The following is a 17,615-nucleotide window of genomic DNA, read 5'->3' on the forward strand; positions in this document are numbered from 1 at the left end:
CAGCTTTAACGCACCCGCTGGGACAGATAAGTGTGTACACCGGGCTCCTCAGCCGCGGAGGAGTTACTGACGTGTAATGCAGAGGGCCGCGGCTCTCTGCTAAAAACAACACTGACCTTTTGGCCTCAGGCTAATTTCTATAAACAGACTCGCGGAGATGAGGGCAGTTCCTCGACACGCAGCATCAACACACCCCATGTGGCCTCTACACTGAATGCTGGTTTGATTCAGCCACTGTAATGTGTATTATTAAGACATTAAGACTTTAGTTTTACAGCAGAACATACCGACAGGGATGAAACTAAATACCCTGATCAGTACAAAAAAAAGGGTTTTAAAACACAAACACTCCGTTCAGAAACCAAACTGAACGGAGCAAAGGATCATGCTTTTGAGAAGAAAGCGATGCACTTCATGAGAAAAGCATTGTGTTGTGTGCGACAGGAAGGGCTGATGTTATCTCGTCCAAGCAAGAAGCTGATTGTCAGCTTTCCCGACAAAACCCCGCTAACTCATTATGCCAGAGACTGGGAATGCTGGGAAAACTTTCTGAGGTATGTCTTGGGGTTTTTTTTTTTTTTTGAGGAAAATATGCCACAGGGCATGAAGCTGTGGGTTAACAGTGTATGTGCGTGTGTGTAGGAGCTCTCCTGATAGCGGTTCTATTTTAGAAGAGGCTTGTGCAGCAGAAACATTTCTAAGTTATCTGCTGTTTCCAGCCCCGAGGAGGTGAGAGGCAGGTCTGCATCCATTCTCAGCGTGATCAAGCTGAGCTGCCAAAGAATTGGGAGAGCGAGTAGGTGCAGCCACCTCCACACACACACACACACGACAAACCACTTGGATGCGCATTTGTTAAAGTGGTAATTGTTCCACGGCAATAATTGCTATAGTGGAGCCTGCTGATAATTGGACTGCACACAATGACAAATCGGGCGGACAAACAAATTGAGAGCAAAAGCTGAAATTGCCTCGAAAACACGGCACGCGTTTACGGCAAATTCAAACGCACAAAGCCCACATAGGTGAGCATGTACACACACGCAGTCCAACAGTAGCAGGGGAACAAATGGCAGCCCTCCTCTGGTGGATTCCACACATTTCTTTGCCACTACTCAAGGACATGTTTATCCTTCTCCATCTCCCAAATTACAGGGTAGCAGGAGAAGAGGGATCATGAAGGCAGAAAGGGGGAGGGAGAGAGGGATGGGCCTGAGGAGGGGAGAGACAGTGGGTTCAGGTGTTCAGGAACAGCTGGTCTTCAAATGAAAAAAGGAGGGCGTGGGCGGCAGGAGGACAGAGAGACGGAGGGGATGAGTGAGAGAGAATGAGGCGACGCATAAGAAAAAAAAGACAACAGATTAATATTTCCTGAGAGACGAGCGGAATATGTGATGAGCCGTTTATGATGATTGACATTATAAAGAGAAAGAAAAAAAGATGAAACAGACACATGCTCAGTTTGACATGATGTGATGTGCACTGTACACACACAGATACAGTGGCCGACAGGCTGGCAAACACAGCCGGCTCACTGTCCGGGGATCTGCGACACGCAGTATCTCACAAACACAGGACCCAGTCTGAGCTCGCGGCAGGCTGTGAGCAGCAGCAGCTCAGCTCCGTCTGCAAACAATGCCTTCTGCTTCTTGTTCTTTAAAATCTGGACATGAATTGAGTTAACAATATAAAAGCTATCTGTATTATCTCAAAATGAGAAAGATAGAGGCTGCATTATGGGAACACTGCACCGCAATCTATCCTCCCTCCTCGTGTGGTTGTGCTCATACTTTTGTTGCCTCAAGGCTTGCTGAGGAACAAAAAGGAAAAAAAAAAAAAAAAAAACACCAGCACATGAAGCTCCACTGGCCCAATTTGAAAATGAGAATGAAAACAGATTGGATGTTTTACAGTCAATTGGCCCTGCGTATTACATTTCTCTGTAAACCTCCCGAAGCTAGGGACAAACACATTTTGAGGAGCATTGTGTATTATGAATATTACAGCTAAACAAATTTGGAGGGAATCTGCTGATATTAGAAAATAAATCAACCGGTAAGAAAAAACTATCCTGAAATTAATAGTAATGCTGCCACTTGTAGTATTCTCTGGAAACAGGCCGATGCTATGAGAATAAAAAGGGCAACTGTGAAGGAACCCAAGAGGTAATCACCCCAAAGTGCATGTATGGCCATGATGGATATTCTATAGGCTTTGGCACCCTCTGCAGGATCTCAGGAGCACCGCCAAATTAAATCAGTCAAGTGCTCTCTCACTGATTGGCCTCCCTGCAACGCCATGCCCAAGTGTGTCTCCTTGGGAAACAGCAAGAAAGTATCTGACTTGGCCAAACTGAAAACCAGAAATATATATAAAAAAAAATATGTTAGAAAATATTGGCTGTATTTTCTGCTTCGACTAATAATTTTTTGTTCACCATTTGGGTTGTTTTAGAAGAAAATTTGGCAAATCTGGAGTAGCACTAAAGTGCTGCTTTAAATAACCATTCACCCCCACACGCTGCATCGTCACAGATATTTGTTTCGACACCTTTCTAAACATACCAGTTGTGATATTTGTTTTCCATCTGATGGCTGGTTTGTTAGTTTGTTCAGTGACAACGTTGTGATGTTTAAGATTGTGCTGTTGCCCGTTTCAGTCTCTAGGTGGCACTGTGGCCCTTAATGAAGCAGCTAAATCATGACATCACTCCTTCCTGGCCATTGAACTGCCAACTGTGTTGCTTATGGAAATGTAATCATGCGCCTTTATGGACTGAACAATTTTCTTTGGTTGTCATGGTATCATGGATCAATCTGTATAGATTGAATCTGTCCGTGAGCACTGTGACAGTAAATATTAAAATGGTTGTGTTGACTGGTGCTGTGACAGGACAGTTGGACACCAATGATACACTGTGTTGGCCAGCTGATATAAAAAGCTCCCAGGAAGCCTTTTGAAAAAGCTTAATGAAACGGCCCCCCTGTAGTGAGCTTTTGCTGGTTAGAGGATATGAGGATCTGAAAAACAATACAACTAATGTTAATTTGCTGCCCTTTGGACAAAATGACATTTAAAACCAGGCAGGACAAAGCCAGCTTGGGATGATTTCAGGCATTAGTATGGGTTTCATCCAGCCAACACACCTTTTAATGTTCATACTTGGGTTGAAAACAGCTTATTGGATCAACAATTTTATCCTTTTTAAATCAATGTGCCCTGACCATGACCAGACCGATTTGACCACAAAGATCAATTTCAAGAAATATCTTTGACAAGGATGAGCAGAGCACTTCAAAATACTCAGACCACTGATGTCCTCAGGTTTATTTGCTTTAAAAAAGAAAAAAAAAAGACCACAGCATTTGACTTTCTCCAAAAATGATTTATTAAACAGTTTTCTTGTTTGCAGCTGCAACCTGTGGGAAGAGAACAAAAAACATCATGAGGCATGTTCTTGAGCCCTGTAGCACCTTTGAAATACAATTACTTGCTGGAAGAAAAGATGGTATTTTTATGGTTTCATCGTGCTGCCATAACAAATGGCACAAATGACAGACTATTTTAAAACTAATCTGTTTCTGTCACAATTACATGAAATACCCCAACTCTTTAATATTCCATCAGTTTGAGTCAATGTATATTCTTTACCACATTAAGGTTCAGTGCAATATTGTCTTTGAAACAGGAAATGTGAAACTTGGGGAGTAAGATGCTATCAAAATACCATTTTAAGGGGACTTCAGAGTGCACACTCTGGAAGAGAAATTGCTTTCTGTGTTTCAGTTGCTGCCAAAAACACCATGTATAGTCTTCTGACAGTACACAGAAATCATGCTTGCAAAGAAAGACAAACTCTTTAAAAGCCATCAAACTACAACACACAAGGGGGATCCGTGAGGAGCTAACGCAGCAACACAAACATGCATCCAGCCAGTTCTGTGTAGCAGGTAGGCGGGGCTGGGCCCAGGTCTGCTCATCTGCATACTGCTCATTAGCATGGGTAAACAAGGAGAAAACTGGTGCCATACGGCAGACTTGCCAAGCATGAAATTCCCTCCTCATGTTTACCCCTTTTACCCTTGGATTATCACAACGCGGCTGCCTCTCTCATTTTTGACAGGCCCAACTGTGATTTGTTTTTTTGTGAAAGCCAACAAACAATTCCAGTAGTGTGCCATACAAGACACATAACACTTGGCTGGCAGAGGGAAATTTGCCCAAGGACAAGTGCTTTAAAAAACACATTGCATGCTGAAGTGACACTGGGGCCTTGTACTCCCGCAACAGACAAGGTTGAGGATCAAAGCAAGGAGATGATATTTCTGTGATCGCGCACACTGGTGGCACCATCCTAGAGCATCTGAACGCAACTTAAAAAGGTGTAGCACACAAGTGCAATCGACAAGTTGCCTTCAATGTCCATTTATAAATCTCTTCTCCTTAACCCCAATGGCTAACATGGGGTCAAGGAAAAGACATGAAGGACAACTCATGAGGACTTAGGAAAAGACAACTTCTGTGCTAGGAATCCAACTTCACTTATCCTAGACTTGTAATTATTCAACAGTGGTTCTAAAGATGGACTGCTAAGGTGCATCTGATAATTATTTCTTACCTCGTCTAATCCACGCTACATAAAACATCAAACCAGGTGAAAAATACTAGGCCTTTATTTGTGGTGCTGAGGGCTTGCAGTAACATCTCACCAGGCATTCAAATCAACAATTAAAAAAGGTCTGATGCACACGTAACAGAGAGATCAGACGAGGAGTGCAAATATGGACATGATATAAAAACCTTGTTCGCCCATTAAGCCTAATGCCATTCCACAATTCTGTGGCTGCAGTGTCTTGTATTAACTTCTGTGTCTGTTGACAGTTACAATCAGACCTGCGTTATGTGCCCTCACTTCCTCTGTTCAATGTGTATCCTCCCTGCGCTGCAGTATTATCTATGATAGCCATCTTGAGCCACATGTCTGGCCTCATAGCATCCAGGCACCGTCTTCCCACTTCATCTCATTACACTTTTCATGAGTTACTGTATATTGTTGACCCATGGCACAGTTTTGCTTATGGCTGTAGTGTTAAAAAAAGTCCTCAAATTACAGCAGCACGACTCCATGAAGATATTTGAATTTATGCAAGATACGCACAATGTGTCAGGGATGAATCTATTACTATATCATAACACTGCATTCTCTTTCTCTCCAATTAAGATCCGATTAGAAGCTTATGCATGCAATAACTGAAGAAACTACCAACACAACTAAGCACCTTGATTTGAATTAATTGCATTTGGAAAATGTTCGTGCTGACAGAGGCTGGATCTGTAATGTGAGAAGTTCATCTTTGGTTTTGTGAATGGCCGAGTGGTGAACTGGCTTAAATGCTGCCGCTGCAAAGAACTGCGGGATGGAATTCTCATTTGTTTTTCTTAAGGATGCTGCAGTGCATTCCATTCTTAAGCATACAATGGGAATCATTTAGGTGCATTTCCTTAGAGAATTCAAACAGGGCGCAATTTACTTAACCACTACTTTATTACTTAACCCAGGGTCACTTCACTCTGTTAGGAACGTTTCGCAAAAGAATATTTGGCCACACCCATAGTTCCTGAAAACAACGATTGCTGGCTAGCATGAGATTCTAATAAGATTAATTCAATAGCCAAGGAACCCCAGAAACTGGAGCCTAGCGGTAGGTTAGACCGGGCAGAAGCATACATCGTACTGAACTCATCGGTGCTATGGTTGCACTCGAAAGTCCACACTTCTTTAGGTTTCTTCATTATCAAGGACATTAAAAAATAGGCTTCAGCCACCTCAGGAAAATTGTCCTAACCTCTACAACACTTGCTCTTTCCACGCAAGCCACATTAACAAATGAACCAAGGCCATAACAATAAACATGATGGGTAAACCTAGGTTTGAACTTGCTGAATGAAGCTTCCCATGGCTCAACTTGTTATACAATGAAAGCTTGATGTTTCAATACACATCCCAAGTACAACAATTACTGTTGTTGTGGAAGAACTGAAGGCAAGATACAACTACAGTGTACAGCCAACAGTGTTAGTGGTCATATCGCTCATTAGCATTCAAACAACATCAGTAAACGAGCATGTCCTTTTCAGATACAAACGCTCAGTCTGAATGACATTGCCCTTGTTGTGTAATGAACATCCACGAGTAAGATGTCAGTTACAAGCAGCTTCTGCCCCCCCTCCCCTTGCTTTCTGCCAACCCTAATTATTTCACTTTGTCAAGCTTGGTCCCTTGTGTACTATGTTAAAATGCAATTTTGGAATTTTTTAAAGTCAGGCTGTGTAAGTAATTGCGATTTTAAGTGATATATGGAGTTACTTTGAACAGTACATTGCATTGCATGAGCTGACCCACTCAACAGTACATGGTACTCAAATATCTGGGGAAAGTAAAGATAGAGATGCACCTGGAACATGGATAATAAGCATAAAAACAACCATCAGCTTCTCAGACCTTTACTTACTCCAAGTACTCAAATAATCAAGTTACTGGTGTTTATGACAGTAAGTAATGTACTGTAGAACAGATTAGTTTCTCACCTGGCCAGCAATTCTATCCAGGTCTCTGGTTCCCTGGGAGGTTAGTCTGCGACCACTGAGGGAAACAGACCAGCAAATGTTAAAATATAGGAAGATTGAGGAACATAACAGAAATCACAAAACTACATAACATGGTAAAAAATCAATACACAAACCGCTTTAGTCCTCAATAACTACTTAACACCACTTCGACCACAGTATTATACTCAGGCAAGGCCACATATCAATTCTCCATCCTACACATTGGCTTAAATCATTCATCATCAACCCTGAAACAAAAGCAATTCTAATTGGAATTTGATTTTCCTGCCCACTTGAACTGAATAAAAACCAAGCCAATCAATTATTCCCCTCGATACAATGTGATTACATATTTATTGCAGACTCCCAAAGCAAAGTTCAAGCTTATGCATTTAAAGATTTCAGTTATCCCGAATCACATTACTGGGTGTGCAAAGATGAAAATGCCAAAAGGAAATTGTGATCTACATGTGACAAGACTGCAATCATGCGTGACCACATGTATAGAGGGGGGTTTCAACTACTCAGTACTTGCAGCATCCCCACAAAAGACTCCACCACATCATGCCATCTAATACGAGCATGAACAAAGCTTACACATACAAATCCTAACACATGGCTCAGATCTTTAACAGAAGTGTGAGATTTGTGGATACTTAACTGCCACTCAAGGAGTTTATCATCAACAAACAGACAATATTTCCAGCTTTATATGTATAATGATATCAAGGCACGCACCCATTGGGATCCTTCTCAATCATCTTGAGCAGCTCAAGGGCCTGAAGCACCTTGCGTGCCACGTTCTTGGACCCTACGCTGTAGTGAGCAGGGCATACACCGTTCCTCTGGCGGCTTCCGTAGATCTTGGTCATGGAACCAACACCAGCACCTCCACGGAGGTACAGGTGGCGAACTGTGGATGCTGTGGGAGTACAAGAGATGACGTTACATCATTATGCAGCGTCAGTGTTAAATGCTTTGGGGGTTCCATCACAACATGGTAATATAGAGATGTTAAGATATAGTTGGGTTTAAGGCTTTTAAGAAATAAAGTCTAAGTGTATTTTTTCATGAGCAGGGCATCAAGGCAAGATCAAAAATAACTACATCTTCATCCAAAAGTAAGATTATCCCTACTTTCATTACAGCTTTTAGCTATGGCAGCAGAGATAATTTTAACCTGAGCAGTTTACAAAAAAGATAAGACACATTACCATGGGTGACAATGAATTCAAGTACTATTTCACAATGTAAGTGCAAAACGATAGTGGGGATGTTGTAGACAGTAGGTTGCACAATTTAAATATTGAGATCACAATATGGCAATATCACATATTGCAATATCTAAATATCACATATTGCAATATCTAAATAAGGACCACTGCAATTTTTGGATTAAAAAAAAAAGAGATTGTAGGACAACACAGCATTATAATAAAACACAAGAGTGCTGCATAGATGACTTGGCCGACAAATCTTCTTCACCAGATAAGAACACTTGTTATATATAGAGCCCAACCAGCATCACAAGATTTTGATAGATTGGAGTGAAAATTAAAACTGGGTAACAAAATCGACTTTTCTCACCAATCACGACAGAAATGTCTAAATAATTGGCAGAGGGTTTTTGTTTGCCGCATCAGGCCGCCTTAATCAACAGTAATCATTAGGTGTCAAGTCACTATGGAAGACATCTAAAAACAACTGATTAAGTCAAACTTAGAACATGCATAGCTTAATATCGCCATGACTATGGACAACATGTGTACCGTCAAACCACAGTATGTTTATACAGGATGTCAATCATTCTTGAGGTTGGAAAAATGTATGAACCAATTGAAAGAAAAATTAATTGGGCATCAATCACAGTAGGAGTTTCTGCTGACATTTCTAGACTCAAGTAATTCCAGAGTGCACTTATGGCAACCGCTAACATTTGAATTCTACAATCTTCAATACATCCGTGCAGTGATGTGAAATGCAGTAAGAGCCCATCGGGGGTGGCCGCATCTTCAGACAGCAGCAAGTGGTTGAAAAGCATTGCCCTGATGTATACATCTCAACTAACTTGGGATATTAAAAAAAAATCTCTTATATTGAGATATATGATCAGTGGGAACCCAAAATGAACATAAATGCCAACAGACCGGCTCTGATGTAGAACCAGTTCTCATCACTGGGGGCCAGCTCCTTGTGCTTGCCCAGCTTGACAAGGTCCACCCAGTCGGGCACCTTCAGCTTTCCTGACCTGGGAACAACAAGGATGGTTACAGATCAACCGCACACAACTCAAAATGAACACAAAATATACAGGTTGCTCCAAATGCACTTCTATAAGTACCACATTTTAAAATAAGACGGAAAGGCTATTCCTCACTAGGAATTAGATTCTCTATATGATCACTCATCGAGTCATAATTTGACATGCCAAGAATAAAATGTGGATAACACTTAAGACACTCACTTCTTCAGGAAGGCAGCCAGGGCACGGACAAACTCCTGCTGGTTGACGTCTTTCACTGTGACACCCGGCATCTAACGATGATAAAGATAGAAACGTTACGTTGAATACGAGTTCCAGTACTCCGAAATACATTTTTTTTACATCTTTAAAAGTGAATCCATCCGGTAGAATAAGCATAGTAAATCGTGACACACATCGTGACTGTTGCATCGGCGTTACCGAATCCGACTATGGTGTGTGGGCATGACCGATCCACTCATTTTATATTGTGATGTTGCCGTAAACCAATTCCGATTTCCAGGTACAATAGGAACAAAAATTTTGGTCTGGTACATGTGATGGGCTCTCAGCTGCATGCTTTCACCGGTATTAGCTCCACATGCAGCGAGACAGTAGCGCTTTTCAACGGCAACTAGCTAACGTTAACGGAGCGGGCTGAACCCATTTAGACGTCAACCTAATCACTCAAAGTACAGACAATTCGCAGGTGTCATTATATGGTTTCCTTAAGCGATGTCTGTCCTGGTAATATGTATATTAACGTTATACTTCGGCAGTAAGACAGCTAAATCAGCACCGCTAGCTACCAGCTAGCAGGCCTCAACGCGGTAGCATGGGGGCAGCCATTACTATCACACATTCAGTAGGAGCGCTACATCCAAGTAAATTCGTTGTAAAACACACTAACGGGTTCAATAACCTCGCTGAAAGCTCAACCGAAATGTTAACGTGTGCTTTATATCCCACCTGGCCGCGTTTCGAGTGTAGATACTAAATATTTGAAGTAAAATAGCGTCACTAAACGTGAGGACAGAAAATAGCGCTTTTACCTTGCTTGTGGACAGCGAAGGGAAGAGGGTGGAACGGGGTTTCCGACTCGTGTTAAAACGGGCAAATCTCGTTTCGTTACGCGAGAACTGGGCCGTTGTTTTTCCCACCGATGCCTCTCATCACAGTCTGGTGACGATATAGTAACAGACCCTGTCCACTGCGGTCACTTTCACTTGTTAAAGTAGGAAAAAGCAAAACCAGTAACATTAACTCTGACTCCAGACAATTAAGTATCCCAGAAAGCCAGGTCAGACAGTGAGCAAGCACAGTGCCAGAGCACTGGAACCAGCCCGCCTTAATGGAATGCAGCCATCATTAATGTTGGAGAATGTCACTTGTGCTTTTCCAGCTTTGACATGTTAACATGTCTGCCACGGAAAGGCTCCATTGTGCCCGAGAAACTTGACACAGCAACCAGATCTGTGAATAGCAGGCTATTTTCGTCCCTGATTCTACCCCTATCCGAAATTCAGCTTTTACTGTGTCATTACCCTGAAGAATTACATCTACATTGAATATTATGCTCATAACCAGCGACAAATATGGCAAATAGATTATTTTATGAGACGGATTCTGATGCCACAAGCATCAGGCTTAACATTAAATTGGGGGTACACAGAAAATGATTCATTGAATGTAGCCTATGGTGTTGATTTAGCCTGTAATGATCTTCTCCATGTGTAATCTGTATTCACCTCAGGGTTTCCACCTCCACAATATACCAACAAGTGTCGTGGCTATATTTAAAAATGCAGCAGAAAAGAGTCACTTTTTGTGAAACGGAGCCCCCTCGATTGGATTCACAGTGCCCCCGCCTGGAGCTCTGCCCTTTTGGCAGACTGCGGGAAAATGATTTGTATAAACACTGATATGCTTGGATGGCTTTTTGGAAACATAGGCACATTTTCCAGGCCATGACTGTCAGCCCTACAGTTCAATGGAGGTCATTTGCATGTAAAAACTAAAGTAAACATTTTGAGTACACAAAACTCAGTTTTCAACCAATTTTTTTTTTTTCTGTGGAGTGTCTCCAGGCTTTTTAGACTCTTGGTTGGCATCTGAGCTTTTAACAATTTCTCTGTCTGCTGGAGATTTTTTACGCTATATATTATTGAAAGAACTGTCAAAGATCAGAGGAGTACCATCGATGATTTATAAGCTTGTTATCTTCTTTTAGGGCATGTGTTGACTCTGTGTAGGTATAGCAATATAGCTAATGTTGCTGCGTCTTGATTCGTATAACAATGCCTTCAGATGAGTCTGTATCTCTTTGATATCGCTGCTCGCCTTTATCACCTTCAGTATGCTGACCAAACAAGTAGGCCTACCTTGCCTTCAGAGTCAAGAGCTCCCTCTTATTTTCTTTCCTTTCTCTCAAATCAAGAGAAAATCAAAGAAAACCCAGAGTGCAAAGGTTTGTTTCGATATCAGAACGCAGAATAAACCTTATTTCTGCGTATGTGTGAGTCCTCATATACGCCCATATGTGTGTGTACCTTATTTACATATTCCCCCCGGCAGGTCCGAGCTGGTGTTGCCCTTTGCACATCTCAGACGGAAAGGGCAGCCATGCTCCAACATTGACACAATTGATATGTTTGCAGAGACAGGTGAGAGAGCGATAGAAGGCAGGTGGATAAGCAGAGGTTTATGAATCAGGTTTATACTCTGTCTGTCAGCGGGGGCAGGCAGTTTAGAGTGAGAGGTGAGGGGCAGAGATAGAGATCCTAGAGGGAAATAAAAAGGCAGCCAAGTCATACAGAGGATAGATTACAGAGCTTTGTATAAACTGTCTGTGTCATCGCAGGGCTCCACGACAGGTAAATGCACTGTTTTTGTCTCAAATGACTTCGTTGACATTATATGAACATCCAGATGCCAGTCACTTTTCAACTGTCTGACCATGCTGAGAGGGTTTGGCACTATAGCTCGAATGTGATTTCAAAGAGCTTAATTGATTAATTAAGGCAATTAATTGCACTGGGAGGGACCAGCCACCCATTTGAATTGAAAAAGCTCACACAAGGTGGATTAAACTGCTTTAATTACTTCAGTAAATCAATTTTCGCAGAGGCCCTTCAAGTGGTCGAGACAGGAGACAACTGTGTAAAGTGATTATGAATCTGTATGAAGAGGTTATTTCAGCCAGTCGTGTTTATTCTGTAAAAAGTGACGACTGACGCCAAAATGTTCTGAAAAGGCCGGACTAATTATGCGGAATGGACAGGTGTCATATTGCAGCGGCAAAAGCTGCTGTCTCGATATCCATCCACTTTGCTGTGCGGCGAGACTATTGTTTGAAAAATGCACCGAAATTAGCTGCCAATCATCTTTTGAATGCATTTGCTGGGAAATTACTAATCGAGGCGAGAGTGCGAGCTGCGTGTGATTGAGTGCCGGTGCTCGTGTATTTACGCACAAACGTCTGGGCCTATTTGTGTTTCGGAGAGCACGAGTGTTGCAAATGATGTCTGATGGGCCGTGGGGAGTAGAGAGGCAACACTAAAGGCCCCTGGAAAAAAGGGAGGCGAGAGTGGAGAGTGTTAACAGTGTGTTGCCACCCAGCTTGCTGCTTGTTGCTCTGTGTTTGCATGGTGCTCACATCCTCAGCGGAGAACTTCTGTCAAGTTTGGTCTGGCCTGACCTTTTCACTCTCCAGGCACGTTTACAGCTCTCCAATACCTATCAAAATATCTACTCTCTCTCTTTCTCTCTCTCTCTCTCTCTGCCCCCTAGCACAGACTTGCATCACATTCTCTATCCTTTCTGCATCTGTGCTTTCTCCCGCGCTCGCTCGCTGGCTGATTTTTTTTTATTATTCTGACCTACACCCCTATGCTTAACCTCAGCGTTTCCTCCACCCTTTGTCACACAGCCCTCATTTGTATTCCCTCTCTTCTCCTCTATGTTGGACCACTCCTTTGACAGCGCAAAAGGGAGCGTTCTTTGCTGCGAGAGCCGCGCTGTAGCATGAGGGCGGCGGTGGCAACCAGAGTGGGAGTGAATGAGGCTGTATTTGCATAAGCATCAAAACAATTTTCTTAAGATTTTCATTTGGTCTTGCACATCATTATCTGTAATGACTTTTGATCCGCATTTAAATATATTCCTCATCAGCCTCCACCTCGCTGTTTTTATATTTGTTTTTTCTTTATCTCCCCCCCAGACATGGAATTCACATGGCTGTACTCCCTGTGTCAGTGCACCCTGTCTGTGTCCGCAATCGTGATGAGTGTGAGGTTGTGCATGGCGGTCAGCGGCGGCAGCAAAGTGGGTGACGCCCGGGAGAGAGCGCAGGCTGCATGGACCCAACCGGGGAGCGTCTCGTGCTGCCTCCGGCTGTGCCTGGGCTGGGTGGGGGCTATAGGGGGCGCCGTCAGCGTCCCGGTGACCATATTACTCAACCTGCGAACCCCCCAGTGCCTGTACACCTGCATTACCTTGGTGTGTTGCCCCATGCTGATCAGGCAGTTCACCATGTTCCTTTTAATGCTGCTTACACTGGATGACCACCTGCAGCTTCACTTGGCAGACAGGTGAGTCTTTAAGAGGGCTAAATCGGTCCTAAGTCCTCAGCAAGTAAGTTAAAGTGGAAAACGCGTCCGTCAGAAATCAAAATGCTACAAAAATTTCCCTTCCTTGCTTAAGATACAAAATACATTTTTCTTGCGAACACAATAAAGCCTCATATACAGTAAATTACAATTACAGAACACTCTTCTAAACCTGTTGCGTATGTGTGCGTGTGGGAGAAGGTGAATATGTGGGTGGCAGGAGTCAACCAACGCTCAAGTGTGCTTTCAGCAGTAGAATCAATACAAGAAAAAGCAGCAGCCGTGTCAAGATGAACCACTGTATGGCACTTCAACACAGGATGTTTGTGTTCATGAGGCTGATTTTCATATCACACGCTGCTTACAGCGCCATTCGAGAGCCAGCAGTGAGTAAACATCTATAGGCACCAGGGCTCTCACAGGTTTGACTGACAGTGTAACACAAATCCGGCCTTTCACTGGAGGAGAGGCAGAATTCTGCCTACTTTAAAGCAATGTTACGTAACTTCTTTTTACCTTAAAATAACAACGTTAAAATCATTTTGATGGTACAGTGTCTTGCAACAGGGTGAATTGTGTCTCTATCACTCGTAACTTCAGCGAGAGGGCAGGATCACACAGTTGCATACATGTTTACTTCAAGATACAAGTGACGCTGATATGAGGTAATGAGTTCTGTTTGTAGTTAGCACCTGCACTATGTATGGCAAACTGTTACAGACCTGGGATTTGTGTTTATGACAGTGGTGTTCCACTCAGAAACTGTGGGGGGCGCCAAATCGCACCAGTTGAGGAGTCTCAGTTGACCAAGTTTTAATTAGTTGCGTAGTTGCAGAAAAAGAAAATAAATCCCTCACCCTTCATTTGGTAGCTTCACCTTGTTGTTAGAGCCTGGACACACGTAACGCAAGAAAAGTTTGCATTACAAACCTTTTCTCTTGTCACTAACTGCTGCAAACTGTAGCTGCTAGTTAGCTCATTGAGCCGTGCAGCTAGCCGGGGGGGTAGTTTTGGTGGACTTATGGCTAGCGCAGGAGCTTTAGACAGTGGGTGGCCAACGGAACTGGGCTGAACGTCTTCCCAGCGAACACGGCCGAACCGAAAAGTAACACAGATCAAGGGCGTTAATGAGATGCTGATCACTCACGCATTGAAGTTGAAATTGAAAAAAGTGTCGCACACGCCATGTGCAGTTTCCCCTAAGCAGAAAACATTTTCAACCCTCAACGTTATCTAATCGGAGAAAGCTGCATAGGAAGCCAGGGTGTCCTGGAATACACTAACTCATGCTCGATCTCCTTGCTGGTTGTTCGACAAATCCAGAATCATTAGCGCTTCTTCCCTGAGCGTTGTCATTAAAAGGTGCCTTGCTTTGTCCGTGCCCCCCAAATTAGATGTTTAAATAATTAATTAAACATCATAATTGTGCGATGACTAGTTGACCAATGCCTTAAACCAAGTCCACGAGGAAAATACTTAATCAGGGGCAAACCCTACATTTTAAGGGCACATATTAGATATTAAAGCCGTTAGAGCAGATCTCTTTCCATAGTCAGAAATCAAATAGGAATAAGATGAGCCATTTTGTATTTTTGGTCCTTAGTCATGAGGCAGTGTAGGAATGTCAAAACATATTAACAACATGATTCAAATATATGCCCATCCACCTGTTTGTGAATGCCAGGTACTCCTCCGTGATGACCCGTCAACGAGCTCTGTGTGTGGTCCTGCTGTGCTGGGTTTGCTCTGTTCTGACCTCCTTCGCCCAGTTCATCGGCTCGGATGTCCTCAGCGCCTGGAGAAGTGGGGACAGCAGTTCTAGCACCGCTGGCCTCGGGATGCACGGCAACTGGACGACCTCTTTTCCCCACCGCACCACCTCCCCGCCCCCTAAGTACAACGACGACCGCAGGGTCATTGGACAGTACCTTCCATACGGAGGCTTCCTGTCAAAGTTTTACGTGGAGGACAATCACAACTTCACCTACGCTGAGATTCACAGTAGCCACTGGGCCGTGTGTGCCCCTGATACCGTTCTCAGTGCTCAGTTTCTAGTATATGTCTATATGATGATGGTGTTCGTGCTCCCCTTGCTTTGCTTGCTGGCCATTTACCTTCACCTGCTATGCACAAAGCCCAGGAATACTCCTTTCAGCCATGCAGATCCCCCGAAACATGACTCCTCCCGGATCCGTTCCCTTGCTCTGTCCCTCTCCCTTTTAGTTCTGTTGTGCCTGCCGATCCACATTGTCCATGCTCTCTTGCTCTTCACCCCCAGTACCCATCCTCCTGCCTGGGCTCACACTGTTGCTGGGGTCCTCTTCCAGCTGTACAGCCTTGTGCCCCTGATCCTCTTCACTCCGCCTAAGAAGCAAGCTGGGGAAGGACAGGCACCCTTTCCTCTCTCCGTTTCTCACCTTCCACCTGCAGTGCCCCGGTCCAGAGCAAAATCTGTCAGCATGGCGCTGTGTGAGGCAGTGCAGGCAGCCCCATGGTCCTCAGCCAAACACTCCCTTAAAGCCAAAGTTTGCCCAGAAGTCTGAATTCTTGACATAATGGAAGCTCTAGGCCGTTGTCTTTGACGTAAACATTTGTCATCGCCCTGACGCAGTTAAATCATTTCCTGAAAACAATGTTTTGTGTGCATGGTGTTTGAAACTATCAGCTTGCAGACTAAAGGGAGAATAATTACGGCCCACTCTTGTTTGTTGTTTGCTTTCTTACTAATCAGCAATCTCGTGCACAGACGTTACACGCCAGCGAAAAGGCCAGTTAATTACGGGGTCCCACACCAAATGTCAGCGAGAAAATGAAGTCTCCAGACGATCCTGATCACAGATGCCTGTTCTCTCTGACTGCTCTTCCTACGGGTCTCATTCTAAGCTTCTGTTCGTAGTCTCTACCAAAGCCAACCGCCAGTAACGTAGATATGTGAGTGACAGCGTTTAATTAAGCATTCGGTAATAGCATAGTGGTCGACAGAGGACGCGGCATTGTGGTGGAAAACATCATTAACCTGGTTATGACACAATCTTCATGGCTGTTTTGATTAAACTTGTAAATACAATGTGGTGCTCACTTGTAATAAAAAGGGCCTTGCTCACTCTAATTGGATTGTTCATCTTGAACCGTGTCGGCGTAAGAAATCACTGACGGAGGAATCCATCTCCATCTGCGTGGAACATGAGCGTGATGTACGGAGCTTCATCTCTTCCCCTTTTTTTCCCCCCCGTTTCTCAGAAGCGCCTTCTGCCATTGCTCGTTTTCAAGCTCTTTCTTCAGATCATGTGTCTATTTTGCATTTATTTTTTCCCCCTCCCTCATCGTGTTCATTCCCCGCCCTTCTATTTTTCTCTTCATGTACGCAAAAAATAGCGTGTCAGTATACAGTATGTCTTCCACCACCACCACAAAAAAAAAAATAAAAATCTCCGACTGGAACCCATTATTGATAGAGAAATCTGTTTTCCCCAGCTTCCCTGGCGCGGCTGCCCATTCAATTGTTCTGTCTGCCTCTCTGCTTCCTGATTATGCCCGGCCTCAGCACACTGAGGCACCTCAATCAATGCCTCATGCTGCTGCCACTGTGTACACACCTCCTCGCCTCGCTAGGGTCACGCTGCCAAGACCAGTGAACATAAGCTGCGTTCCCCCGTCCTAGGGTCATTAGGGTTGGCTTTACAGATGGATAAAACTGTGTCTAATCCACCATGTTGCCACTGAAAATATAAAGCGTTTGTGTTTGGATGGACTGTGATGTGTACTGCAACTCGTAGAAATGAAATATGGCTGTCATAAATGGGCCATAAACGGGGAATTCTCTAATGTGAACCCGTTCCGGGACGTTAATCGCGGGAACTAGTGTCAGGGCGACGCCGCATGAGTTATTCATAGACTTCTTGCTGTCATTACTGGCCAGATTATGCTACATTCACTGCATGTCATGACGTCGGAGAGGAATAAAACCGACTGTTGTCTGGCTTGCCCCGGTCTAATTTTTTTTTGCCCGCGTCGATTGATCTGATAATCACGCTCTACGATCACAGTGGTTGTCTGAATGTGATCAGGTCTAGCCGCTGAGTTGTATCATTACGGTCAGATAATGGCCGGTTTCCCAGGATGCAACCGAGCAAGCAATAACAGCATTAGAGGATACC

The 17,615-nt window shown here is 43.8% G+C and overlaps 2 protein-coding genes across 2 annotated transcripts; one reads left to right on the forward strand and one right to left on the reverse strand.

Moving 5' to 3' along the window:
• Positions 1-3,364: 3,364 nt before the first annotated feature.
• On the reverse strand, positions 3,365-9,985 carry rps19 (ribosomal protein S19). The gene is made up of 6 exons (XM_030394813.1): positions 9,904-9,985; positions 9,074-9,144; positions 8,757-8,857; positions 7,348-7,531; positions 6,589-6,643; positions 3,365-3,419 (listed from the first exon to the last, which is right to left on the reverse strand). The coding sequence occupies exons 2-6, from the start codon at positions 9,142-9,144 to the stop codon at positions 3,390-3,392; spliced, it is 441 nt and encodes a 146-aa protein (XP_030250673.1). The 5' UTR covers positions 9,904-9,985; the 3' UTR covers positions 3,365-3,389.
• A 1,682-nt stretch (positions 9,986-11,667) lies between these two features.
• LOC115568007 (adenosine receptor A1) lies at positions 11,668-16,628 on the forward strand. Its single transcript, XM_030394999.1, has 4 exons — positions 11,668-11,724; positions 13,071-13,440; positions 15,143-15,887; positions 15,942-16,628. The coding sequence occupies exons 2-4, from the start codon at positions 13,073-13,075 to the stop codon at positions 15,999-16,001; spliced, it is 1,173 nt and encodes a 390-aa protein (XP_030250859.1). The 5' UTR covers positions 11,668-11,724; positions 13,071-13,072; the 3' UTR covers positions 16,002-16,628.
• Positions 16,629-17,615: the final 987 nt, after the last annotated feature.

This window comes from Sparus aurata, chromosome 17, assembly GCF_900880675.1.
Source record: "Sparus aurata chromosome 17, fSpaAur1.1, whole genome shotgun sequence".
Lineage (NCBI taxonomy): Eukaryota > Metazoa > Chordata > Actinopteri > Spariformes > Sparidae > Sparus > Sparus aurata.

Bases quoted from the DNA above. Each gene is read 5' to 3' on its own strand.
- rps19 (XM_030394813.1), bottom strand. From the start codon at position 9,144: ATGCCGGGTGTCACAGTGAAAGACGTCAACCAGCAGGAGTTTGTCCGT. The intron at 6,644-7,347 runs GTGCGTGCCTTG...TGTTTCCCTCAG, and splicing joins ATTGAGAAGGATCCCAATGG to TGGTCGCAGACTAACCTCCC. The intron at 3,420-6,588 runs GTGAGAAACTAA...CTCTTCCCACAG, and splicing joins TGGATAGAATTGCTGGCCAG to GTTGCAGCTGCAAACAAGAA.
- LOC115568007 (XM_030394999.1), top strand. From the start codon at position 13,073: ATGGAATTCACATGGCTGTACTCCCTGTGTCAGTGCACCCTGTCTGTG. The intron at 13,441-15,142 runs GTGAGTCTTTAA...TGTGAATGCCAG, and splicing joins CAGCTTCACTTGGCAGACAG to GTACTCCTCCGTGATGACCC. The intron at 15,888-15,941 runs GTGCCCCGGTCC...GAGGCAGTGCAG, and splicing joins TTTCTCACCTTCCACCTGCA to GCAGCCCCATGGTCCTCAGC.